Source organism: Nelusetta ayraudi, unplaced genomic scaffold, assembly GCF_046127955.1.
Source record: "Nelusetta ayraudi isolate G7.1 ecotype Tasmania unplaced genomic scaffold, CSIRO-AGI_Nayr_v1 ptg000022l, whole genome shotgun sequence".
Classification (NCBI taxonomy): domain Eukaryota; kingdom Metazoa; phylum Chordata; class Actinopteri; order Tetraodontiformes; family Monacanthidae; genus Nelusetta; species Nelusetta ayraudi.
The window spans coordinates 4,291,818-4,317,081 of record NW_027466072.1 but is presented as its reverse complement, the minus strand read 5'-3'; the positions used below and the strand labels follow the sequence as shown (position 1 = coordinate 4,317,081).

Genomic DNA, 25,264 nt, shown 5'->3' with positions numbered 1-25,264 from the left:
AAAAGAGTGGAATGAACTGAATACATCAAAGGACTTATTTGTTATTCTGAATAAAATTCAAAAACGTCGATCCTCTGCAGCTTTGAATTTCCTTTGGAATTAATAAAGTATTAATCAATCAATAATTTTTTTTTCAAGTGAATGAAATATCTTGTGGCCTTCAGGAGAAAATTAAGAACCGGTCCTATCTTTACTCCTCTGGTGCTTATCTCAGTGCAGTGTCCTTCGCTGGCTATATAAACAGCAGCGAGACGATCCGCTGCTCCGCTGTTGCTGCCAAAGACGGACGACATGCTGTCCGCCGTTGTGAAGCTCTGCTGTGGAATTTCCTATGCCCATCTCAGGAGCATGGCAGGTAAAGAATTCTAATTGCAAAAGTGGGTTTTTTTCTATTCACTCATTTCAGACAAATTTGCCATGTAAAGTAATTATTGCTCTTCTTAAAACCACGTATAGGGCTCCAACGCACAGCCTTGGCAGTGATTGGCCAGGAGATCACACACCTGCAGAGGTTCAGACAGATCCAACGTCAGACGAGAACACTTCCTGAATTTACATGCATAGGTAAACACCCACCCAACCACCCACCCACCCACACACATGCACACATCAATTATTTTGCTCTCTTATAAATAAAAGTTGAGTGACTGATTGATTTGTTGATTGATTTTGTAAAATTCCAACAATTAACTGTTATTTCCCTGTCTACTGAAACACACGATTCTCTGAGAGTCTAATTTCTCTCTGCACTTTGATAAGTTACCAAACCCAATATATCTATATGTGTGTGTGTGTGTGGGATGGGAGCTTTAAAAGTCACCTGTTCAAGTTGTGCCGGGGAACCTCTTTCAGAAACCAGTCCTGTGCTGCTGAAATCTGACCAGCAGTCCTTGGTACAACAAGGCCAAGAAGCAATGAGGGAGGCGTTGAGAGTGTTGGAGCAGAAGGAGGGATGGAAGGTGGAAACGGTCGAGGTAAGGCTCCACGTGCCTCCACGCTCTGCTGAAAGTGATTAAAGCGGCGTGGAACAATCGTCTGCTGACTTTGTTTCGTTCCGCCTCGCAGAGCGACGGGGACGTGATCTCCAGCAAGGCCGTGGCTGGGGCCAGGAGGGTCTTCAGGCTGGAGGCGATCCTGGAGGCCGGCGTGGAGGAGCTCTACGACTTGCTGTTCCTGAAAGTTGAAGAGATGCACCGGTGGAATCCCAGCGTACAGCAAGTCAAAGTAAGCTCCCGACTCCTGGGCAGTGCACAGGAGGCGGCGGTGGATGACTGGATGCATTGAAACTCCAACCTTTCCAACCTATATGGATTCTGGAGATGTGAAAATGTGCACTTATTTTATTAACCGGTATTCTCCTCTCTTGCAAACTGCCTGAAGACACATTTTCACTGTTCTCCGGCTGTGATGCTCAAACTCAACGTGATGCATTGAACAATTTGCCGCAGGTGCTGAAACACCTCGGACCGGGAACAATCATAACCCATGAGGTCTCAGCTCCGACAGCGGGAAATCTGATTGGCCAGAGGGACTTCCTGAGTGTACGGCACAGTTGCAAACACGATTCCAGCCTCTATCTCAGTGGGACGGCCATCCAGCTGGAGTCCTTCCCTCCTCAGGCCGGCTTTGTGAGGTAGGGGGCGTGGCCACTCGTTACCTGTCAGTATGATATATGATATATATTCACATGGGTATTTTCCATTTTTCCAAGCTTATCTGCCTCTCACTGGATGTGCGATGTGTATTAATTAAAACATTTACTTTCAAACACTGTTGACCAAAAACAATTCAGTAATTTTGGACTTAAAATGAGACACTTTTTCATTCAGTCCTTTCAAATTAAAGTACTTCAGCTTTTCTTTTTCTTTTTAAAACACTAAAACACGTTTTCTCTCTTACACAAAGAAGCTGCTTGCTGAAACCTTCATGTGGCGGTCGCTAATTCTTGAATAGACAAGGCCTAATTGATGGCAGTTATCCTGCTTTGAGCTTTGTACAACATCTACCGTTATATAACAAGGCACACAAGTGCTCTAATATATAACACTGAGCATGACATCGCACATAGACGTCATTAGACGTGTTTATTTTTTCCTGGTTGTAGCATTGCACTTTGCAGCTCAACCTCCAAACAACTTCCAAGATTTTTTCTTCCTCTTCCTTTCAACACGGCTTCTAGCCAGGTGGATAGTGGCAACATTCCATCTGTCAGTTTAACATATAATGAAAACACCGTTATAGGTAATTTAGCTGCAAATTAGCAGATAATAAGTAACAGCTTGTCATCATCAGTTTCCATCTTGTTTAAAGATGCTGGCACGATGGAGGTGTTACTGCGTCACAATGGCCCAGTAAATGTTTTCAGGGAGAGAACAATGACATGGAGCTTGCTGTGGCTCAACCCTGCAGATCCGGATCGGATCGCAGCCTCGAGACTAAACAGTACTGATGTGCGGCTCAATACTAAAATATTGATTGAAAATCAATTGCCACATCAAAATATCAATACTCATGATACTTCAGCTATGCAAGGTCATGAATAGTGCAAAGGGAGAAAATGGGCTGTTGCTGTTGCTCAAATTAATCAATATGATTTTGATATGAGTAATGGAATAAATGCATACTTGGTTCCAGGAGTTCAGTTTTGTATCACTGGGATAATCTCAAGCAGGTTACATAGACAAGGTTATTAAATTATCCAGAAGAATTACGGTCAAACAGCTAAGGTGAAATTTGAAAAATATATATTACATAAGATGATAAAATAATAACATTTTATCTACAAATGAAAATGTATTAATAGTTATTGACAATCAGTCTAATTTTAACGGCTAAACGTAAGTATAGACAAACCTGTGCAATTATTGTGACATTGATTTATTTAATGAAATATTTCACTGCCAATTTCAATTTGAGTCACCCAATTTTATATGAAAAAACACAATTTAAAAACTGTTTGTATCATGTTATTGTGGGCTCTTTGAAGAGACTATACATTATTGATTCCAAGTAAGATTAAGCGTTCAGTACAGAGCAGCCCCGTTATTTGTTTTGCCTGTGATTTCATATGCATTGTGTACATCGATATCAGATCAGTAATGCAGATTCGAGCTAGAATATTACTCTGTATCCAATCGGGAAGCTTATCGGTTGTATGGAACATCACTACTAAACAGGTCGTTTCCATGGTTACAGAGCCGAGGACGGGCCGACCTGCATCATCATCAGGCCCTTGGGGGAGGAGAAGAGGAGGAGCCACTTGACGTGGCTTCTCAACATGGACGTGAAGGTAAGAAAGGCAAAAAAATAAATAAATAAATAACAAACCCTCAGAAAACTTCATCTGCATTCCAAATGTATTGATTCCGGCCGTTCAATCAGGGGTCATCGACTGCGTTGGTACGCTCGGCGAGCTGCCCGACTGCTGTCCGTGTTCTCTTCACACGGCCCAGGCAATATTAACGCAGATCGCAGTGAAAGTGAGCGTGCAGGGGATTAGTTCAGAGCCCCAGAGGATTGCAGTAGCAGTATTGAGAATGCAAACAGCCCTTCAAACAACAGAGCTGCAAACACGGAGAGCTTGGTGCTGGTCAGTGGAAGAGAGATTCTGGGCATCGACGGGGTTTTAGAAATGGACGTTTATTTTAGTCGCCCTTAATGACTGCGCAGCATTATTAAAGTTAAAGTTAGGAGAAAGACACACAGACAGGGTAAAGAATCTGTCGGTAAACAGAGGGAGCGTCTACAATTGTTGTTTTTTTTAATCTGACAAGCCTTCAGACAAAGACAAAACCATCCATTATCTTCCTGACTGTTGTGTCTATTGTGTTGACTTTTCTTATCGGGAAAACACAAAAAAGACTTTGTGCAAGTCACAACCTGGGGCATTTAAATAATATTCTGAAAGGAGAAGTTTGTTTGGAGACACTTTTCTTGTTGAATTGGAATAATTAGAATATATTTTATTTCTGAAGGTGCCATATTGAGCCATTTCCAGACTCCAAAGGAAACACCTCACATAAACTCTCCGTAGAATGCATTTTTCTCCATCCGGGTTTCATTGTGTGTGGGCATTTGTTTGTCGGACATCATGTTTGCCTGAGCCTTGTCGTCAAGCTGAGCATTGGATAACTTTTTTGTTATCCAAAATTGGCATACTGTCCTACAGTTGTCTATATATGCATACCATGGCCACTGCACTTGTTTATTATGCAAAAACCTGTCAACAACAATATACCTACCCTTTTACCAAATCGCTGAGCTTTAATCTCTTTAATCTTTATCCAAAACACTCTCTACATCTGCAGAAGGCAGCATACTCAGCGCTCTGTTTGCAGGCAGGTCATAAAGAGGGGTGTGGCCTCTGACCTAGGAGATGAATCGGCGCACTTTGTGACACCACAAAGGGCTGAATTCCTTAACTGTGTGTTTCTGCACAAGCCAAAAAAGTAAAAGAGGAACCTTTCTCATTTCTTGGGCTTGTCAATAACACCAGTAAAGGAAATGTTTGCAGAGTAGTGGAGCGTGAAGCCAAGTTTATTGCAGACAGACCTTTTCTGAAATCTTGTTTGTTCTTTTTCTTAAATTGAGGCTCGAAGTCTGCATTAGCAGCCTTTATTGTCGTCCAATGCAAAACACTAAGTGTGATTGACAAGCTCAAATAAATGGGGGGTGTTCAATTTGCAGTCGGGGATCTCAAGCTGATCTCGGTGTATCTTGTGCATCTCGTCAGGGCTGGCTTCCAAAATCAATCGTCAATCAAGCTCTGCCTCGAGCGCAGCTGGATTTCACCAGACACGTGCGCAGACGGCTGACAGCGGGACGCACCCCGAGGTGACGGAGGCACTCGCAACAAACCAGCGGCTTGCTGTCAATCACCGGGGGGGAGGGGAGGGGCAATACTCAGCGGGCGCAGTCAGCGGGACGGCCGCCCCTCCCTCCCCCCTTCCCACTCCCCCGGGATGAACTGAGCTCTTAATAGGAATGAACGTCTCTGTACCTCATCTGGAAAAAATAAAGACCTGAAACAAACCTGCTTGGTCTGACTGGCAGGCCTGCACGTGGCACTGCAGACCTCCATCCATTTTCACTACCCAGTTCTTCCTGAGCTCAGCGTCCGCTCGGGGGTCTGCCGGAGTCTCTCCCAGCTGTCATGGGGCGAAGGCAGGGTGACACCCTGGACCAGTACAGACAAACAACCATTCACACACCTATAGGGACAATGAGATCCAGTCCAGCTCACATGCATGTTTTTGCACTGTGGGAGGAAGCTGGAGAACCTGGAGAGAACCCACGCAGACACAGGGAGAACATGCAAACTCCACACAGGAACATCAAACGTACATCTAATGTTATTTGGTGATGATTAACAGACTGGTTTGAATTCCACTGACAGGACCGCAGTCGTTCAGAAAATCAATGTTGAGCATGCAGTCGTCTCTTCATGAAAACAGAATATTAAAGAATTCAAAAATAAATAAGTAAAAAAAAAAACACAAAAAGAAGCAGGGCTGAGGAGAGGCAATCAACAAGGAGAGCTCGGCTATTTTTAAAAGGGTTTTTACTTTGTTGTCCATAACACTTAAAAATTCAATAAATATTAACATTTAAAGCTTTCATTCACAGATGTATATACAAGAAATATACAAGAAACATTATGATGTTATGAACTGCGACGCAGGAATGGTGCAGCAGTGTGGACGCGCACACATCAGTCTCTGTGGGTGGTTTTGTTTTGTGTTTTTGAAAATGGTGTTTGTTTTTTCCACACCTCAAAAAGTTAGACTAAATAATGTGAAAAATGTATTGTTTTTTTATTCTTACAAAAAAGTACTGAACTCTGGCTGCAGTGAGTTGTGATTCTTTCATTTTCTTGTTGTTGTTGTTTTTTGTTTGTTTAAACCAGTAAGGATGATCACCAGCATGTTGGGTGTGGAAGGAACATAAGAATAAAAAAATAATAAAAAAAAATATAATAATTAAAGAGCACCAGGAACCGAGAGGCAGTGAAGCCCCCCTGTGCAGATGACGGAGGTTAAAGTGCATCACTGGAATAAATACAGACTTCTCTTCAAGTCAGTTTTACAAACTGGAGATATTTTCATTATATTTGAAGCATTGCCTGCATTGTATGTAATACAAACCAACAGCAAAGAGCTGCGCTGAGCTGCTGAACTGTTTATTGTAACTGCTGTAACTGGCTCGTCCAAAAAAGGAGAAGTCTGTATTTATTTATGCGGGGCACTTGCAGAGCTCTGAAACACGACCTTTGACCTCTCTTTCCATGTTCACAATTACTAGTAGTAGTTCTAATGCACGTGGAAAAAAAAACAGGCTTACACAACTGTACACAGAGAGAAACATGAATGTAGAAATGCAGTCGTCACATTTCAGACGCGTCTTTAGTCGTTTTAGTTTACAGCACCTGACGTCTTGGGGTTTTTCTTCTTCTTCTTCTTCTTCTTCTTCTTCTTCTTCTTCTTCTTCTTCTTCCGTTTCATACTTGAAGCACAGAGGACAGAGCGACAGAGTCACCCCCTAGAGTTCTGATGAGGTAACCACCTGTGGTCTGGGTTCAGTTCACCAGCACGGAACATCTTAAAAAAACAAAAAGAAGTGACAATAATTTGCATAGAGACGGCGACTCTGCCGGCAGCCCACGGCGGCAGCAGCACGGCGGCGGCTTATTTCTGAGACGACAGGGTTCTGTGACTCGAGTCCGTCGCCGATCCGAAATTGTCCCTTCTTGACCTGGCAGCGACTGGGCCTAAAGTGCTGTTTGGACTGTGCTCTCTAGAGGCACCTCCACTGGAGTCTGCTGTGGGCTGCAGCGGCGGCCCTGGAGGTAGTAGTGGCCCCGAGTCGGAGGCGGCAGTGGGACCCTGGGGCGGAGCAGCACCTTGGGGTGGAGCAGCACCTGGTGATTGTGAGGTTTGGGCAGCAGCGGTGGCGGCGGCGGTGGTGGTGGTGAAGGGCAGGGGAGCAGAGGAGCGAAGCAGTCGGCTGATGGCTTTAGTGGTTGATGGTGGACTCTGGGTCGTGGCCTGTCGGGGAGCCCTGGATGCAGCAGGGGCCCTGGGTGCAGCAGGAGCCCTGGATGCAGCAGGAGCCCTGGATGCAGCAGGGGCCCTGGACGCAGCAGGAGCCCTGGATGCAGCAGGAGCCCTGGATGCAGCAGGGGCCCTGGACGCAGCAGGAGCCCTGGATGCAGCAGGGGCCCTGGGTGCAGCAGGAGCCCTGGATGCAGCAGGGGCCCTGGACGCAGCAGGAGCCCTGGATGCAGCAGGGGCCCTGGATGCAGCAGGGGCCCTGGACGCAGCAGGCTGGGAAGCAACGAAGACCTGCGGTTCTGGCGAGACTGCCGGAGCGTTCTGGTCATGGGAGGAGTGTGTGGTCAAACTGTCCTTCTTGTTGCACGACTCGCAACAAAGCTTATTATAGCCCGGGATGGAGCAATATCGGGCGAGGACCTCCATCTGGCAGAAAATCGATTTGTCTCCAAGACACGGCTCATCTGGCGATAACAGAAGAGATGACATGATTTAAAGTCCAATTTACAGAAAGAAAAGAAAAGCCACTTTGCCCCATGATCTTTCGTCTGATTTGACGTCTGAGCTGTATTTCGTTTGGACTCACTCGAGGAGACCTTCTGGACGGGGTTTTCAGGAGCACTTTGGTGCCCGGCTTCGTCGTTCACTGTGGAGTTTTCCATCGTGTCAAAGGCCAGTGAGGACACTGGATGTCCTGGCGGGGAGGTGAAATAAAGGAAATATAAAGAGACATTTAACTTTCAAACTAGTTTTACTCAAATTATTTTTGACGTCCACTTGGGCTCATGTTCTATTACATCATATTTCTATTACTTATATGTATAATAGATATATATTTATTTAGATTTTAGTGATTTTAAAATAAAACAGCCCCCTTCCTTCCCCATTCACACACACTGAACTTCAAACATCACGTCTATCCATCTCCAGCTGAAGTCCTTCTAATGGCTGAGGACTGTCATTTTTTCATCAGTCAGTTTATTTACATTTCAAACATAGAACTACTGAAGAACGCAGTATCAATGCAGTCGCACGGTTCGTGGTTTCAACAAAGACATCCAGCATTTTAAATTTTTCTAGCTGGCAGTGCAATGAGTCACACCAACCTGCCTGGGAGAGGATTCATTGATGCAATAGTGTCATTTGCTTTCTTTCTAACAATTTGTCTGATTTTATACTCTTAAAGCAGTTTGACGGTTCAACAGTTGCAATGCTGATCTTTCCCCACACGTCTCGTACTCTCTTCACAGCACTTGTTAAATGTGATCATCCTTGCGTGAAAGCAAGCGAACTTCGAACATGGAGGCTGTCTGAGGTGGGACTGTTGGGGACTTCATAACGCAAACATCTGCTGCTTGTAAGGTGCAAGCCGATGCCCTGAAATGGATTAAGATTTCACCGACCCCCCCCCCACAGCCTTTTGAACTTTTGAGCTGTTGAACGTCAAGTTTTACATTTTGTATGATTGACGAAAAAAAAGTCCTTTGAGGTATTTGCCTACTGTATGAAAAGTGCACGCGCATCAATGCCATGTGCCAAACGCTGGATGATTAGGGGAAAGAAAGGCATACATACCATCACATGATGCTATGTATGCTGATGCAGCGTCTTTTTACCACACTGCTGACGCCGCCATGTGAGACCTAATTATTTTGTCGGATGACTTAAAAAATTCCATCCGATCACTTTGATGTAACTGGTTGGCGCATATTCTGCATGAATAAATAAATACATAAAGCGCAAGTGCAAGCGTAGCGGCCAGCGTGGGGGAACTTTGACCAATGATGTGGCGTGAACGGTTCTAACCTGGACATGGACTCAGGTTGCAGATGATGATGGTTTCGGGTTTGTTGCCATCGCATTCGCCCGGCGTGTTGTCGCTGGCTTTGCAAACCACCTGCCGCTGCTGGATTCCTTCATTGCAGGTGACGGAGCACTGGAAGAAACATCCGACACACAGACACACATAAGATTAGTTTACTTGCTTTATTATTATTATTATTATTATTATTATTATTATTATTACTATTATTATTATTATTATTATTATTTTTATTATCATTATTATTATTATTATTATTATTATTATTATTATTATTATTATTTTATTATTATTATTATTTTTATTATTATTATTATTATTATTATTATTATTATTATTATTATTATTATTATTATCATTGTTATCATTGTTATAATTCCAGAGGACATAACATAGATGACACGGAGATAACATAAACGTGTTGTTCACATCTGTTGCAGTGCAGCCTTAGGTCAACATGCACACAGCCTCTGGGGTTTCTGCCTCAGAAAACAGCGTCTCTTCATCTCATTGCCAAGTTTGTCCACGCAAAACGCCAGCGAATAAATGTCAGCCCTATGCATAAAAAGGTCTTTGACTGCGAGGTGGACGGGCGGTGGTGGTAATATTCAGAAGTGACTCGACTTCATTGTAAGTCCACACACGAATCCCCTTTTTGCGGCTGTCAATGTTGAGCCGCTTTCCCTCCGGCCTCGGTTCCTCGTGCACCAGTTGAAATATTATTTTGAAATACTGGTGGTGTACGCGGGGTTTGAGATTAAAGGTGGAAGAACATGTATTACAAAATTACTCGCATGCATGTTGGACAAGACCTCAATCAGTTAAAGCACCACCCTTCCAAAGGGGTGCGAGGAACCTAATATAATACAAAAGCATTGTATTTTGTCGCATCCTTATTGTTCTCTTCCTTAATGCCTTTCTAATCCTGTGATAAGAATTAGGCAGGCAGACTGGTAAACGGAAGATTCACACGTCTTGGTTTCTGGAAATGTAGATCATTAATAATCCGAGGCTGCTCCACTGGAATATTGCAAAAAAAGCTTTGAAAAACAAAGATCTGGAAATTCGGATCAACTGAGCGCCGCCATCTCTCACCTGGGACCACGCCCCTGTCCTCCACTGGGCGGGGCATGCGGTGTGGTTGCAGGCTCGCCTGGTCTCGGGCCGGTCCTGGGTGCAGTGTTTGCTGTGCACCGCCTTGTTGGTGCCGTTGTGCAGCGCCTGCATGCACTGCACAGCTCGGGTCTGGTAGCCGAGCTTCCCGCAGGTCTTGCTGCAGGGACTCCACTCCTCCACCACCCACCTGAGGACACAGTCACTCTCTTCAGTGTGGTTGACGCCCTGACCAATGTGTCGGGGAGTCAGTGCAGCTGCGTCTACTTACGTGGGCGGACTGCACTCTTGGACGTTGCAGCGCTTGCGTATGGGTTTGGGCTTTTTGCTGATTTCGCAGAAGTTGCGGTGCACCAGGCGGCTGTCACTCTTCCTCCTGCAGCCATATTTGGTGTACTGCACTCCTAGAGTGGGACAGTTGGTGATTTGTCTCAATGCATTTAGTTTGGACCAAGGTTTTTTTGTTTGTTTTTTTTGCGTTAAACTTAAATCAACCCTATTCATCCTGCCTCCTCATCCATAAAGGGAGGCGACAGGTGTTGGGATCTACTGAACGGACTTGGCAGGCAGACAGACCTCCGCCACATGGTTTGGAGCACTGGGACCAGCTCTTCAACGCCCACTCGTAGGTGTCCAGCTCAGCCAGCAGAACGTTGTTGTTGGTGATGAGCGGCAGCAGGTCCTCGTGTATGATGTATTTATACGTCAGGCTGATCTTTGCGTCCTCCACCTGGGGGAGAACCTGCAGGAGGAGAAAACGGTCAGGAGAAGATGAAACCACCATTGGGGGTGGGGGGGTGGGGGAGACTCCGCACTCTCCGCACTCTCCGCACTCTCCGCCTTCACTCACCATCACCACGATGCCCTCGTGCAGCGGACCACTCGTCTTGAGGGTCTCCTTCTCGCCGTCCATGGAGTACTCCCACTCCAGGCCGTTCTCGATGAACTTCTTTGGTTCGGCGTCTTCGCTCTTTGCGTTCAGGATGAAGTGTCCGGTCACCTGGTTCTTCACGGCTGCCATTAGTGAGGGGGGAGAAAGAATCAGACACGTGAGAAAAGAAGAGGCAGTTCTTTTGCCTTTCTTGTTTTTCCTCAAGTTCTATTCAATTCTAAAGTAGGAAAGACACTGAAGGACGTTTTACAGACAGCAAAGCTCAAGATGGCTGTGGTGTCTTATTCCTCCTCCCACTAAGTAAACAACCAAAGCAGGATATTAAAAAAGAAAAGAGAGAGATGAAATAGACATCTTATCCCTGAGTGGCTCAAAAACAAACAAACATACAAACGATGAAGGATATTGCCGTTAAAAAGATGCCAGTTGGTTCGAGTTGCTGTGCCAGTGAATGTCTGCTGAAGGCTTAGACCGTAATCCCTCAAGCATTGACTGGCCAGGACGTTGTTTAATCACACAAGGCACGTTGCGGACGGATCTCCATCTTACTGTTGACGTGGGAAAGCACCGAAGCACTGAAAACTTCTGAAACTCTTCTGGTTGCACCGGCCGAACTTCTCCTAGTCACACAAACACACTGTCCAGCATAACTATCCAGGTAGCAGCAGTTTCTTACTTCTTCTGAGAAAGTGATTTTTCTTATTATAGCAGAGTTGTCCTTCGCCGCTCTGCTGTTTTGAACATATCACTTCTCAACCACGTACATAGGAACAAAAGGTTCCCTGCAAGCTGCGAGGAGCGAGCTGAATCTGCAGTCTCGTTCGTCGTAACTAAAGACCACTGACAATATAGAGTGTTCATACAAAGGTTGTCTCATTTCAACCCATGACCAGTAAGGACACAGGAAGGAAACAATGTGTTTCTTTTCCACCAACATCGCTCTTCTGGCAGAAGCAGAGTCGCCACGATCCTTTTAGGACACTCAGATACTGCCTTTGCAAAAAAAAAAAAGATTTTGGCCGTTACCCATCAGCAGCGTCCACAGCCAATCATCTGCCTCGGTCTAACTGGGTCCTCTGCCTCATCTAACCTCAGCTCCTCTGTCACTCCATCCAGGAGGAAGGCCTCCTGCCAGTCGGTTCCCAGCCTCAGCATCCTCCCTCAGTGCCACCGTCTCTTCACTCTTTGCTTTCATTCCGGCTTGATGCTCTTCTGACGCACCTCACGTGAGACATTCCTCCAACCTGCTCCTTTCACCCCTTTTCCACACACTTGGCTGATCTCGAAACCCACCACTGACTTCATCTCCACCTCCTGTGACCTCCTTGTTCCACTTGGGACTGTCACACTCACACACTGACCTCTAACCTCTCTGTATTTTCTCTGTTCTCACAACAGACCACCATGTCGTCAGCAGACGGAGCTTCCCGCCGCCTCTCCTCTAGCCGACAGGATGTAGCTCAGAGTTCATCCTCCACCCGGCTCTCCTCCTTCATCACTGCCGTCTTGCTGCTCTGCTCATTCTCACGCAGCACCACCATTCATATATCCAGTATATCTGCCTTGTGGTGTGCAAAGGCAACATAAAACTCAAGAATTCATCAAAATAGAAAAAGCATTGTTCTTCAGGCTCCACAGCCGAGCGGCAAGCCCCACCAGCCCTCATTCTGTTCTCCTGCCGTGTTCTTGTTCCTAGAGCTCCGACTGTCACACAACAGGACACCCGCCCACCTTGATTAAGCTTCTGTCTGCAAATGCTGCGACACAACATGATCTCAGCAACACTCCAATTACCTCTGAGGCCCTGTTAAAGAAAATCAAATCCTTGCGCTCACTTGCAGCAACCGATGGGGGCGGGGGGAGAGGCTGAAGTGTGACACTGATGTGAAGCCTGCAGTGTCCTTTCATCCTCAGTCTGATGCTGCTCTGCTGTGATGCAGCAGCTTGACATATTGCGTTTCTTTTGCTTCTTTATGGGCAGTGGGAGGGCAGCCTGTTACAATGTTTCATAATTGGAGATTGACTTGAAATGAACTCACCAATTATATGAGGGGAAGTTTCATTCTCTTCGATAACAATGTGACGGGCTCCTATAGGGATGTCAAACATTTTCAGCATTCCTGATGAGAGGGATAGAGAGAAAGAGAGATGGAGAGAGAGAGAGAGAGAGAGAGAGAGAGAGAGAGAGAGAGAGTTTGTAGCAGAAGACTATTGTTTTAATATGTAGCATACAGCAGCATACATCAGAATCCAATTTTCAATTAAAACTTTTAATCATATGAACAAGATCAGAAGCAGAATAATTATTGCTTTCAAAACAAAAACAGATAGATAGATAGATAGATAGATAGATAGATAGATAGATAGATAGATAGATAAAATGTGTATTAATCTTTCTATATCAAAACAGTCAGGCCAAGTTAAAAGCTAGAAATGAAATCATCATTATACAACTTGTTAACATCAAGACTCACAGACATGGGAGCGAACTAGGAAAAAGTGTGCGAAAACCAAACTGCAACTGTAGAAATATGCACATCTGTGGCGCTGCTCTGCTCGACAGACAAACAGGGAAATTCAAAAAATACATCAAAAACAATTCTCACACACGATAGCGTGAGACAATACAAGGTCGCAAACCCCGATCCAGGCCTGCTGGTTTCCATTCCGGAAGATTAGAGGAAGAGCTGAGCTGCTCTTCTGTCCTTCATTGTTATTTATTTAATTCATTATTTCCACTTCAATACTCAATGGACCGTTGCACGCATAAAAAACATTACCTATTCAGTTTTAATGATCCAAAGACTGTGCAGATAACTGAAATCAGACACTTTGCAAACGTCCGGGCCGCGGCAGCTCATAGTTACCGTTCTTTTTGGGCGTCTTGGTGAGCGTCAGCTTCACGGTGCGACAGTGGGAGTTGTCTCCCTCGCACACGCCGCACTTGTCCTCCTGCTTGTAGGAGCCGACCTCCTTGTCGCAGCCGACGTGCTGTGAGCCAAAGGGAGACAGCCGATCAAATGGGCGCCAGCCTGACATTCTCACAGAGCGAGAACAGCGAGGAGGGCGATGCCAGGAGAAAATCCTGCAGGCATCTGGTTCCCCGGCTGCTGACGAACGGCGCCAGAACGCAAACATAATAATGATGAGAGTCAGAGTCAAAACCAGCGAGCAGCCGATGCAAACCCAGTTCCAGCTTCTTACACCAGGATGAGAGGTGGAATAATGAGAGGTGCTTTTGACCTAAAGGATGCAGAGGTGGATTTGTGGGTCTCATTGTCAGAGCTCATCAGGGAGGTATTAGTGCCCGCAGTGACATCCATCCATCTTCTATACCTGCTTCCTCCTGCTGAACTCAAGGTCACCAGGCTAGTGACACACTGCGGCCACGAGCTGCGAAACCAGAAGGACTTTTTCATTTCGTGTCGCTCCGTCCGTCCAGCTCTCTTTGAGCTTTTTCTTCGGCCACCGAGAACAAAAACATCTGCAGCTCTTCCTTAGCCCAAGGCACAGTTTCATAAGCATTCCAGTTTTAAATACGTGAAAATGTAAAAATTGGGGTGTTTAAAAATGGCAGTTTTGTTTTTCGTGAAAGACTCCCACTGGGCTTTCGACCAAACTCTTAGCCAATCAGTGCCCTGCTCTGTGCTCCGTCACCACTATGGTCCCCGGTCAGCCTGCTTGGAACCCCAAGGAAGCAGGGACCAGAATGGTAACTGTTGGAACCGTGTAGCGGCCAGGGGAAATGCCAACAAACGGAGCCGAGGCGAAGCGAGGGGTCCATCCTTTAAAATCTTAAAGGTCCATCCTTTAAAATTTTAAAAGATGGACCCCAGTATTATTTTTTTACACTTCTTGCCCATCTTTAAATCCATTTGTTGACTTTTAAACCCTTCTTTACTTGGATTTCCTAGCAGCCAGCAACTTCCTGGTGTCGTGGAATTTGAGTTTTATGTAATCAGCGTTTGGTGACATCAGTCGGCTAACAAAAATGCATTTTTAACAGGTGACATCTGGAAACCTTTGGGTTTTTTTTTCAATGTGTTTTTGTTCAACCCAACTGAGAGGATGTGTATGGCACACAGCGGACACACAGACGTACCAGACACTCTCCTCGAGCGCAAATGCTGAATGGGTCGGAGTAGCTGCACCGGGTCCCGTCATGCATCACTTGGTTCATAAACACCACTTCACCCGTTTCCTTGGACTTGCAGCTGAGTTCACACTTGCGGGACTCTGTAAACACACACACAACACACACACACACACACACAGACATTATCAGTCTAACTTCAGAATCTAGTACAAAAAAAAAAAAATCTCAGAAAATCCTGAGTCCAGACCCAGAGCTGGACTCCCTGTATGCACTTACCATCCGGGTGCTCATACGGAAGCCAGGTGTGCTTGACATTGTTGTGGTACTTGTTGCTTCTCTGGACGCACTGCTGAGCGCGGAAGTCCTCGTAAGGGCCGGCGCACTCCTCTGTGTTGCACATTTGGTAGTCAAAAGCCGAGCCGGGACAATCACGGCCGCCGTAGGCAGGTCTGGGTGAGAGGACAATTACCCTCTGTCAATATTTTCCATCATGGAAATCAGCTTTCAGCGTGGGTCAGCAGAGACTGGGACTCGGCAACATTTCAAGTCAACTAAGGGCTTTTGAAATTCTATTACATTTTGTAGTCCAAACAGCACGAGTACCGAAGCCACTTGAGTTTGATGAGGCTTTTATCGTGACGTTTCCTCCAAGACCTTTCATACTTCAAGGTATATTTCACTTTTAAAACAATTATTGTGTCAGTGAGTGCTCATGCGAACACCACAGACGGCTGTGAAATTGCTTGTTTTATTATTAAGATGTTAGCAGTTTAAAATAAAATGCACCTTATCCCTCCTCAGCCTCAAACGCACCCATTCAACCTCATGCTTGATAGATGAAGTACTTCTGATGTCTATTAACCAAGCGTCACTTTTCCATTACTTATTTAATTGTCATCTTATTTAAATTCAAAATAAATAACTGTTCATTATAGTGCAAGTCAACACAGTACCGTTTTCATTTTCACCAGTGCTAAAGTCAAAGCTGAAATTCCCATTAGCCATCGCTAGTTAGTGCTGAAGACACACAGTGATATGAGTCACACAACAACCTGGAAACTCAGGCAATTATCTGAATGTATTAACAAAAAGAAAAAATATATATTTCAAAATGATGGAGACCTCAGCCATTAGAGGGACTATAATAAATAAACAACAAAGGATGGTTCAGAAGTTAAATATCCCTTTAAAGGGTCATTTTAAGTGAACAGACCTATAATTTCACTGGCAAACAAACAAACAAAAAAAGGCACCCGAAGGCTTCCCAAAGTTAATTAAACTTTGAGGAACTTTGCAAAGACGATGTGCGTAAATATTTAATGGCAGAAACAATCTGCTGCGTTGCAGCCGCTCAGCGCTTTGGAAGCTTGGACGTTGATCATAAAACCCAGAAACAAACAATTTCTCAGTTTCCAAGAACATTGCGAGTCGGTTTGTTGGAAAGGTGGCTGAAAATAAATAATAAATAATTCAATTGTTTTCTTTTCCATTTATATGCAGAAATCTATTTCCCTCTGCAAGAAACCCAGGAGAGAGGTTTGTTTAAAAAAAAAAAAAAAACAGCCATGCTTGTTGTTGTCAGGAAGCTTTCAGCTCTCGGGTCACAGATCATTAAAAAACAACTTATTTATCTCCTCACGGTGGGTCGTTGCACTGCCGGCTGCGGGAGCGCACTCCTCCTCCACATGTTCTGGAGCAGGACCCCAACTTGGACCAGGCGCCCCAGTTCCCATCGTGGCCCTGAGGCTGCTGGCTGGATCTCCAGATGCAGTGGCCCTTGAAGCACCACTGCGGAGCGAGAGGAAGAAAGAGGGAGGGAAAACAATAAAAAAGTGCAGATCCAAACTGGACTCGGCAGGCAAAGTACAGCAGGAACGCAGAGGCACGATGCAGCGGTGACCATGCCAACTACATTTGAATAAAAAGCAAATCATTTTGTATTGAAAAGGTTTGTTGGGCAAAATATCGACTATTAATCCTAATCTCAGGGTGTATTCACACCTTGCTGGCTGTTGCAGGAGTGAATCGACTGGTCTCAACACATGTGAACATGGCAACCAGTTCTGGAACAAATCAAACAGGCTGGCCTCAGAGAGGGAGGTCACAGCCCGCTGGCACCACACACACACACACACACACACACACACACACACACACACACACACGCACACACACACACACACACACACACACACACACACACACACACACACACACACACACACAAATCGATTTTCTGCAGATACCCACGAACAGATGAAACTAAAAAACCAGAAAAAACAACAAAAAAAAAAACTATTGGAAGTTCTTGAGGTGAATTCTTTTCTAAAGAAATTCAATTCAATTGATTCAATGAAGAGCACTGCATTTCATCAATCAATCAACTTTTTTGGTAAAGCGTTAAATCAGATGTTAAGGTGTTTTCGAAGATATCAGTACATATATTTTTTTGGGAGGGATGGGTGGGGATAAATTATTATAACAATAAATAATAAAATAACAATAAATCAGATGTTTGAGAGCCCCTGGTCAACATGAGTGTTATTTAAAAATGGGTCAGCATGATTGCAAGTCTTGTTTTTGAGAGATCTCTCACCTTCCCCGCCGCGCACTCTGTGCCATCCACCGGAGGGCCTTTCTTTGTTTTGCAGAAGTACTGATTGTCGGGGTGGCTGCACCACAGCTGCTTGCACGGGTCATAAGTCCGGAACTAGACCAGACAGAGTGAGGAAAAAAAGCAACTATGAACTTTGTAGGAATTCATTAATTAGTTTGCTGGCTTGTTTGTTGCACAAACAGCGAGACTGCAGGACTTTTTACTTTCTTTCATTCTGGTATTTTTTTTTCTTTTTTTCATTTTGTTGCTTGTTTTTTTTTCATATCTCCATTTATTCTTATTTAACCAATGTTTACTTGTTTAATCAATGTTTTATTTGACTCGGCACTCACAGCTGTGCACATCTTGTAGCCGACACCGAAGTCGAAGCGGCACTGCTCATCCATGGAATAATTAATCCCCGGGAGCTCAGGAAGCTTGGGCCATTTGTGCTCGAAGGGATCGTCCAGCAGGCAGTCGTAGGAGCTGAGGGGAAAGATGAGGCGCCGCACACATCCAGGGGGAAAAAAAATAATCGATACCTCTATTGAGCACACACGCCGTTCCGAGCCAAAGACAACACAGTTCAAAGAGAAAGGGGGGAAAAAAGAGCGTGGGGTTCAAACCGACATACTGGATGTATCTGCTGAGCTCCTGCTTGCTGCAGCGGGACCAGTGGTAGCGGTGGAAAGCTGCCTGGACCAGCGGCGCCATGATGCTGCCCATACTGGTTTCGTCGGCGCAGCGGTTCCCCTGGCCGTCGTGCTCCATTCCCAACCTAGTGCGGGTGAAAAAAAAAGCGGGCAGGGGTGGAAAGGAGAGAAGCCACAGGACATCAATATTATCCAGATTTTTAAGCAGTTTTCTTTTTTTCTTTTTCTTTTTTATAAAGGTGTGTGTCAGAAAATAACTATTTTCTTTGGGGTGATTTTACTATACCTAAGTTTTCTATCCTGTCCAGTTCAAGAAAGTGCACTCTGAAATAATAAGCCTATTGTGATGTCACAGCGGGTGCAAATACCTCACTTTAGGCTGCGTTCAGACTGTAGGCGAATCTGATTCAAATCAGATTTCTTCTCAAATTTAGGGCTGACTGTCCCCACTGTTTCAGCAGGTGTTCAAATGGGATCTGGCTCTGTTCAGACTGGGCCACATTATTGACCTATCTGACAGGTCGTCCAGCGCGTGTAGTGTGTGACGTAGAAACAGCAAAGATTTTCAAAGGATTCAAAGGATTTTTGAGGCTCCAGAAATCTAGTTGAATCTAGCTCTATAAGCTTTGTACAAATCCCATAAAGCGGTGGAAGTGGGCACGACTACAGATGTCCACATGAAATTTGGTGATGATTGATGGCTGTGTATACAGCAGTCATTCAGCTACGTTAAGCTTTTTACGTTAAGCATTTTAGAATGTCCCCCTCAGTATGATGTTAGAATTTGAAAATGATCACGTAAAAATGCGATAGTTTCACATTATAACGTGAATATTATCACAAAATAACGTTATAGTTTCATATTTTTATGTGAAAATTATCAGCTTTCAAAATCACGAATTATCACGAAACATATCACCACCTTGCACTCAGAAGCTGCTTTGGTACCTGGATGTGACCACTTGAGTGGGTTTTTTTTTTGTGTTGTTGATGTTTTTTTCTTTTTTTAGACAGAACACAGTGGAGCGGCGCTCCAGCTGTTCAACAAGACTGAGGCGATGGATCCTGCCAGTGAAACCCCGCTAAGGTACAGCATTGGAAGATGAGAGGGGCGGAACTTTAGCGCATCCGTCTGTCCCTCTGGACTCTCGGCTCGATTATCATGTCGCCTGAAGGCGGGGGTGCGGGGAACACGCAGTGGACATGGCCTAATTGGTTGAGGCTGCATTCAAGCAGGGTTCCATTACACACATATTGAGGTGGAGGAGGTGTTAATGAGTTTAACCTGTAAACTAGACTTGAATGACTAAAAAATAGGGCTTGTCTTTACATGGTGAAATAAACCTGGTGTATAAACCTGAGCGATTACTATAGAGGAATCTGTATTCATGTGTTCATGTGTTCAGCGGGGCCACCACCAGCTGACCTTGATGCTTCTCTGTGATTCTATTAGCAGATTAAAAGCAATTTGCCTGCAATGTTACAACGTCTCTGTGTTTAAATGCAATGAGTGGATGGGGCGTAATTCAGCACTGCCGCTAATGACATGAGTGCAGAGCAAAGGAGAGTTAAGTGTCTTGCACTATACATGAAGCCTTCTAATTTTGGCCCATGCCATGAGAGCACCACTTACAAACCTGAACCCCTGGTGGTCGCACCGATAATTGCGATCCTCACTACGTTCAGGTTTAATTAACTGATCTACACAGTCATTACAAAGCTGTAGCAGGTTCTTGCACATTGAAAAAAATACCCTCACGGACTGCGCCTGCTCACAGCTTGGAGCCGGACACATTTTATTATTGTTATGGTTGTTGTTGCTTTTTTAAGCTTGAGTCATTTGCTTATTTTTTTGCTGCAGCCTGACTTCAGTGTGAGGACACGCTGTCTCTGAACATCCGCAGCAATGTGAAGAACGAGCAGAATCATGCAAATGCAAGCACCCCACACTCCGACAAAATGCATGAGGGTCCTGCTAGAACATAAGGGACTATTACCTGGTGTGTGGTGTTACGTGTGGAAGAAAACTTCTACTCTGTTTCTTTTATGATCCAATCACGTGGAAGACCATCACCCCCTTTTTGAATAGCTCAAAATAAAAACACATGATGATCATAACCTTGGCTGTTATCAGTCAGTGATGTTTTCATCCGATTTCCTTTTCATGTTCAAATGAAGCTCCACCATATTTCTTTTCTTTTTTACATACGTGGACGAGATGTTGGAAATGAGTGAGGAAGAGATTTCTTTCCTCTCTGGAATGCTTTGGTTTGGTTCCCCTCAATAGAAATCATTTGTATGTTTTGTAGTTGGACGGGTGGTTCAGCCGTGAGGACACAGCGGCACGTCCAACTGCAGGCGACGGATTTTTCAAGAGAGAAAGGAGCATATTTGTACAAGACGCAGAAAAAGACACAGCGAGATAAAGGTGGCAAACATCCCGGGCACGAAGTCAGAGATTTTTTATTTCAACTGAGTGTAAATCACTCACTGACACACAACTGAGAGGCTCAATTTGAACTCTAAGTGAAGTAAAAAGTTGGAGAATTTCCCAATTCTGCAATTTGAGGTTGTCAATCGAAAGCCTCTGCACAGGTTGCTTTTTAAAAATGACTGTTTCTGATGGCTTATCAGCAGATGCTAAGTGTTTGTGCGTGTGTGTTTGTGTGTGGGTGTTAGACAGACATGACATGACTGACTGCCGACCGCTGACGTCTGTTAGATCCCAACAGCTGGCATCGAACAGCTGTTAGATCCCAACAGCAGAAAGACCAGAAAACAGAATGCCGTCGCGGCAGCAGCATTTATTTTATTGCAGCGCTCGGACGACGGCAACAAAGCCCACGGCGCATTTATGACCATGTCCCATAATGCACATGGTGGCTTCTTGCATTAAGAAGCTGGGCTCAAATATCAATGGTTCAACATTTGACATTCACATTTCATTCACTCTATTTACATGCAGAGCCGGTAAGCTTGTGAGGAGCCAATCACTGTTTATTACAGACCCAGAGCGTGGATCAGCTGGAGCTTTGTAGATGTCACCCTCCCGACATCCCACAGGGAGGAGGGAGGATTTAGATGGAGATCGACTGAGAGGAACCGCCAGTTTGACTGTGATTCATCGGTAGCGAAGGGCGACCAGATTTCCAGCAACTCTCACCGCGCGACCGTAGTGCAGCACATGTGAGATTATAGATGCAGATATTAGGCTCAATTTTTTAAAGCACATATCACTGCTAGGGCTGCTCACAACACAGCCTAATGGAGCAAAAAAAAAAAATCATGTTTGGTTTTTGGCAGGTTGGCGAATAGACGCTGAATGACTTTCTTGTGGGAATATCTTTGTTTTTCATGAGATCGCTTGAAGCCTAAGAATGAAAGTCATGATGTATTTTCCTTTTTTTTTTTAGAAAAGCACTATAACACAATGGATCTCCTAGATTTCTAGTAGGCGCACACACACACACACACACTGTTGAAATCATCGGAGGGATGCTTCATTCGTTGGATGTGGTTTTTAGTTAATGATCGGACTGTGATGAGACCATGTTGGCGATGTAATCGTGGGAAACTGGGCATTCCATCGTGGTTGGTGGCAACCGACGGGCTTTTTTTCCGGGATGAGGGTTACACGATTGGAAATGGGGAGTTGTCACTAGCCGGCGCTCAATCTAACGTGTTGGCCCTAAAATTTTCATTTTCCACTAAAAGCCTCACTGCCCCTAATTACAGACCTACGAAAGAGGAGGATTAGGGCCACAAGAAGAGAAAAAAATATTACAAGAAGGAGATTTTTATTTAAGTTTTCATTTCGAGTTTTAAGCTGAAATTCCGTGAATAAAGGCAAATTTTTGTGAAAAAGTCACGTGAAGTAGAAATTTCATAAATAAAGTTGATGCAACTAAAGTGGAAATTGGCGAGGAGACTGGATGGATGGTGGACTAACCCAGTTACTCACAGTTAAAAGTAAACTGCCGAAAACAGGTGTATCCCACATGGTTTCACCCACAGTAATCAGGAAACTAGCAAAACAAAAGTAGGTTCAAGGTTCTTTATTTGCCATTTGTGCATAAACCAGACATTCCAGGCACATTGGAAATCTTGTGCGGTGGGAGAAGGAGCAACTGGACTCAGAGAGCTCCGCGATGTCGCACTCCACTAGACTTCCGATTCGATTCTCGACATTTTGACTTACTTCACATTGACATTAACTGCCAAATATTGATTTTATTCACGGAATTTCGTCTTTTTTACGTCAACTTTATTCTCAAAATTTCGACCTCAATCAATCTCAAATTGGAAGCTTAAAAAAATAAAATTCTATCTTAATTTTTTGTGGCCTTAATCCTCTTCCGTACAGACCGGGTGGACGTGCAAAAAATAAATAAATTCTGTGGGCGGAGCTCTGTGTGGGGCGTGGCGCCATTACTTACACGTGGCCGGTTTCGTGAGCCACCACGAAGGCAGAGGAGAATCCGTCCTCGTGATTGAGCGTGCAGCTCCTCAGCGGGTGGCACATCCCCGTCACCGGCGCGTAACCTGGGCAACAGAGAGAGAGAGGAGCACAGCCCTAATAATCAGGAACAATAAGGGAACAACGGCGGCGTTGACAATGTCGTGCAGGGGGCGCGGCTGCAGTTGGGATAAAACTGGGGTCACCGTCCACATCATCTTCCCTGTTTGTGCAAAATATGAGCACCAAAGAGACCAAACAGCTCAGAGGCAGCTGCCACAGCCAGACAACATTGAACACAGGTTAAATACATTTTTTCTTGTCAAACACAAGCAAAGCACAAACATGAATCAAAACTCGATCAAGAAGTGTGCAGCGACTCAGCTCAGTGCGTTTTTTTTTTTGTTTTTTTTTTTTGTAGGTTTTGGTGGCTTCAGAAGCACGCTGGTTACAACCTCCGTTTTCACAGGAGGCTTTTTTCCTTCTTTTTTTTCCATGCCGTCTGACCGCCAAAAGACTTTTTTTTTGGCATGCAGGTAAAAAGCAGAAAGTGCAGCAGACAGAGAGGCGGCAGCGGCGGCGGCAGCAGCGCGGAGAAACATCTGCAGGGAGGGAGCGACTTTCAGCCGCTTCAGCACCGAGCTTCTTCCAAGATTGTCTTCAAAAAAAATAGATAGATAAATAAAAAAAAACAAAAACGGCCGCTGGATCAAACATGAACGGCAGACAAATGGACACACGTGCGTGCATTTGTGTGTGCGTGAGAGACATAAAAAGCCACTGTGCAGCACGACCTTTCGTCTGACAGACAGGGCAGGGGGAGAGCGCGAGCGTGCGCGAGCACATTCCCATCAACACGCCGACGACGGCTTTGCACACTGAAGAAAACACACAAGGTGCAACAGCAACAGCAGCAGCAACAACAGCAGCAGCAGCAGCAACAGCAGCTACGGACAGGATGCAATGACGAGTCATCACTTCCCAAACTCCTGTGAGAATCAGAGCTGTGTGTTGTTTTGATTACAGCGACCCTTTCCCCTTCCCCACCCGACCACCAACCCCGACCCCCACCTCCCGTTAAAAAAAAAAGATGAAAAAAACCCTCCCAATATCTGTATTTGTGCACAGTATCTGCTGGCAGCCAAACAGTGGCGGGCGAGTGCGATGCCTGCCAGTGACCCCGAGGCAACACATCAGAGGAGCGCCATAGAAACCAGGCGTGTTGTGCGCACAACACGGCGGCAACTATGGTAACATCCGGAGGGTGCGACCGGCACGCCAGCAGCCTCGGGGATCCTCGCCTCAACATGACACTTGCGCTTCAAAAAGTTAAAAATACACAGAGGTTAAATGCACAGATATTGAACTTGAGAACAGGCGCGGTTTTGTTCGCAGGTTCGGCTTCTGGCTCCGGTGTGTGTGTGTGTGTTTTTTCTTTCTTTCTGTCTTTCTTTTTTTTTTTTTCTCGTGCCGACGTTGAAAAGGAGAGACCCCGCGTGAGAAAATGCTGACCCGACATGTATGGCACGGCGAGGTACACCACCTCCTCCTCCTCCTCCTCCTCCTCCCTGGGGCGACTGCCGCATACATGTGTGATTAGGATTAGGGAGCTCTGCGCTCATTGTTTGCGAGTTCACGCGGCACTTTTCCAAAACTGGATCAAGGCCGAACAAAAGGTGGAGAAAAAAAACAGCAAACATTCCTGGTTTTTCTCCGCATGCCAAAAAAAAGAAAAAAAAATAAGAAGGAGAACGTCTTCGGCAGAATCCAAATTTCAATTTTAAAAAAGAAAACCATGATAAATGAAAAAGAAAATCCAGGGTGGCGTCAATGTCAAGTCAGCAGGGTGATCCGGAGTGTGCAACTTCGGCCCACACATCATTCCGTCATTTTAATGTATTTTTTTCCCCCCCGGTCGGCCTTACCTGACTTGAAGCCAACCCGGTTTTTAGTGAATGAAGCAGATACCAGCACCAGTCTGCACAGGCCTCGATCGAGAGTAAGTACAGTACCTTGCATACCTGCGGGACCAAAGTCTTGCCTTGTGAGGAAGATGGCGTGGTCGTGGTACTCGGCGTGGTCGGGGTCGAGTCGCTGCTGTGTGTTGGCCCATCGGCACACCTGCTCCAGGCTGCGCGACGGGTTGCCACGCTCGATCAGGCTGATGGACTGTGGGAGGCACGGAGAGCAGAGCGCTAACTGCAGGGGGGCCGCAGACGACCTCCAATCAGACACAAATCAGCTCATGTTCGGAAAATCAATGCCCGTGTTATTTCTGGTGAGAGGCTCAGATGTAGTCTAAAAATGTTGCCTTATAAAGCTGGAGCTTGCCTGCAAAAATATGTTTTTTTTTAATATTAGTTTAACCCTGTGTTTACAGTCTCCTGCCGAAAACAAGGCGCTTCCAGAAGGCAGACTCGACACCTGGCTAATGCATCAACGTGGTGCTAGTGCCCTTTGTGACATCCAATGGGTTGATGTCCAGAAACTGTACATTTTTAAAGAGGCAAAGGAGGGACTTTTCGTTGTTCTGGAGGTCTTTCACAGGCTGAATCACCTTTAAAGCTGCCAGGTAACCAATCAGACG

At 45.2% G+C, this 25,264-nt stretch overlaps 2 protein-coding genes across 3 annotated transcripts in view; one reads left to right on the top strand and one right to left on the bottom strand.

Annotated features, from left to right (window-relative positions):
• Positions 1-4,938, top strand: star2 (steroidogenic acute regulatory protein 2). The gene is made up of 7 exons (XM_076027881.1): positions 1-355; positions 457-564; positions 853-974; positions 1,066-1,224; positions 1,449-1,633; positions 3,196-3,289; positions 4,733-4,938. The coding sequence occupies exons 1-7, from the start codon at positions 292-294 to the stop codon at positions 4,835-4,837; spliced, it is 837 nt and encodes a 278-aa protein (XP_075883996.1). The 5' UTR covers positions 1-291; the 3' UTR covers positions 4,838-4,938.
• A 607-nt stretch (positions 4,939-5,545) lies between these two features.
• Positions 5,546-25,264, bottom strand: part of adamts14 (ADAM metallopeptidase with thrombospondin type 1 motif, 14) — a 45,705-nt gene continuing 25,986 nt past the window's right edge. Inside the window, exons 6-22 of one of the 2 annotated variants that reach the window (XM_076028186.1) lie at positions 24,690-24,846; positions 22,658-22,763; positions 18,203-18,346; positions 17,922-18,054; positions 17,569-17,682; positions 16,612-16,760; positions 15,249-15,421; positions 14,979-15,112; positions 13,744-13,867; positions 12,916-12,996; positions 10,835-10,998; positions 10,561-10,726; positions 10,256-10,388; positions 9,967-10,174; positions 8,856-8,985; positions 7,636-7,743; positions 5,546-7,513 (exon numbers count right to left, since the gene is read on the bottom strand). In XM_076028186.1, coding sequence (XP_075884301.1) covers positions 6,684-7,513; positions 7,636-7,743; positions 8,856-8,985; positions 9,967-10,174; positions 10,256-10,388; positions 10,561-10,726; positions 10,835-10,998; positions 12,916-12,996; positions 13,744-13,867; positions 14,979-15,112; positions 15,249-15,421; positions 16,612-16,760; positions 17,569-17,682; positions 17,922-18,054; positions 18,203-18,346; positions 22,658-22,763; positions 24,690-24,846 — 3,054 coding nt within the window. In that variant the 3' untranslated portion in view covers positions 5,546-6,683. The remainder of the gene's footprint in view (positions 7,514-7,635; positions 7,744-8,855; positions 8,986-9,966; positions 10,175-10,255; positions 10,389-10,560; positions 10,727-10,834; positions 10,999-12,915; positions 12,997-13,743; positions 13,868-14,978; positions 15,113-15,248; positions 15,422-16,611; positions 16,761-17,568; positions 17,683-17,921; positions 18,055-18,202; positions 18,347-22,657; positions 22,764-24,689; positions 24,847-25,264) is intronic. The other variant, XM_076028187.1, reaches the window with a different exon arrangement.

Bases quoted from the DNA above. Each gene is read 5' to 3' on its own strand.
- star2 (XM_076027881.1), top strand. From the start codon at position 292: ATGCTGTCCGCCGTTGTGAAGCTCTGCTGTGGAATTTCCTATGCCCAT. The intron at 356-456 runs GTAAAGAATTCT...AACCACGTATAG, and splicing joins CCATCTCAGGAGCATGGCAG to GGCTCCAACGCACAGCCTTG. The intron at 975-1,065 runs GTAAGGCTCCAC...TCCGCCTCGCAG, and splicing joins GGAAGGTGGAAACGGTCGAG to AGCGACGGGGACGTGATCTC.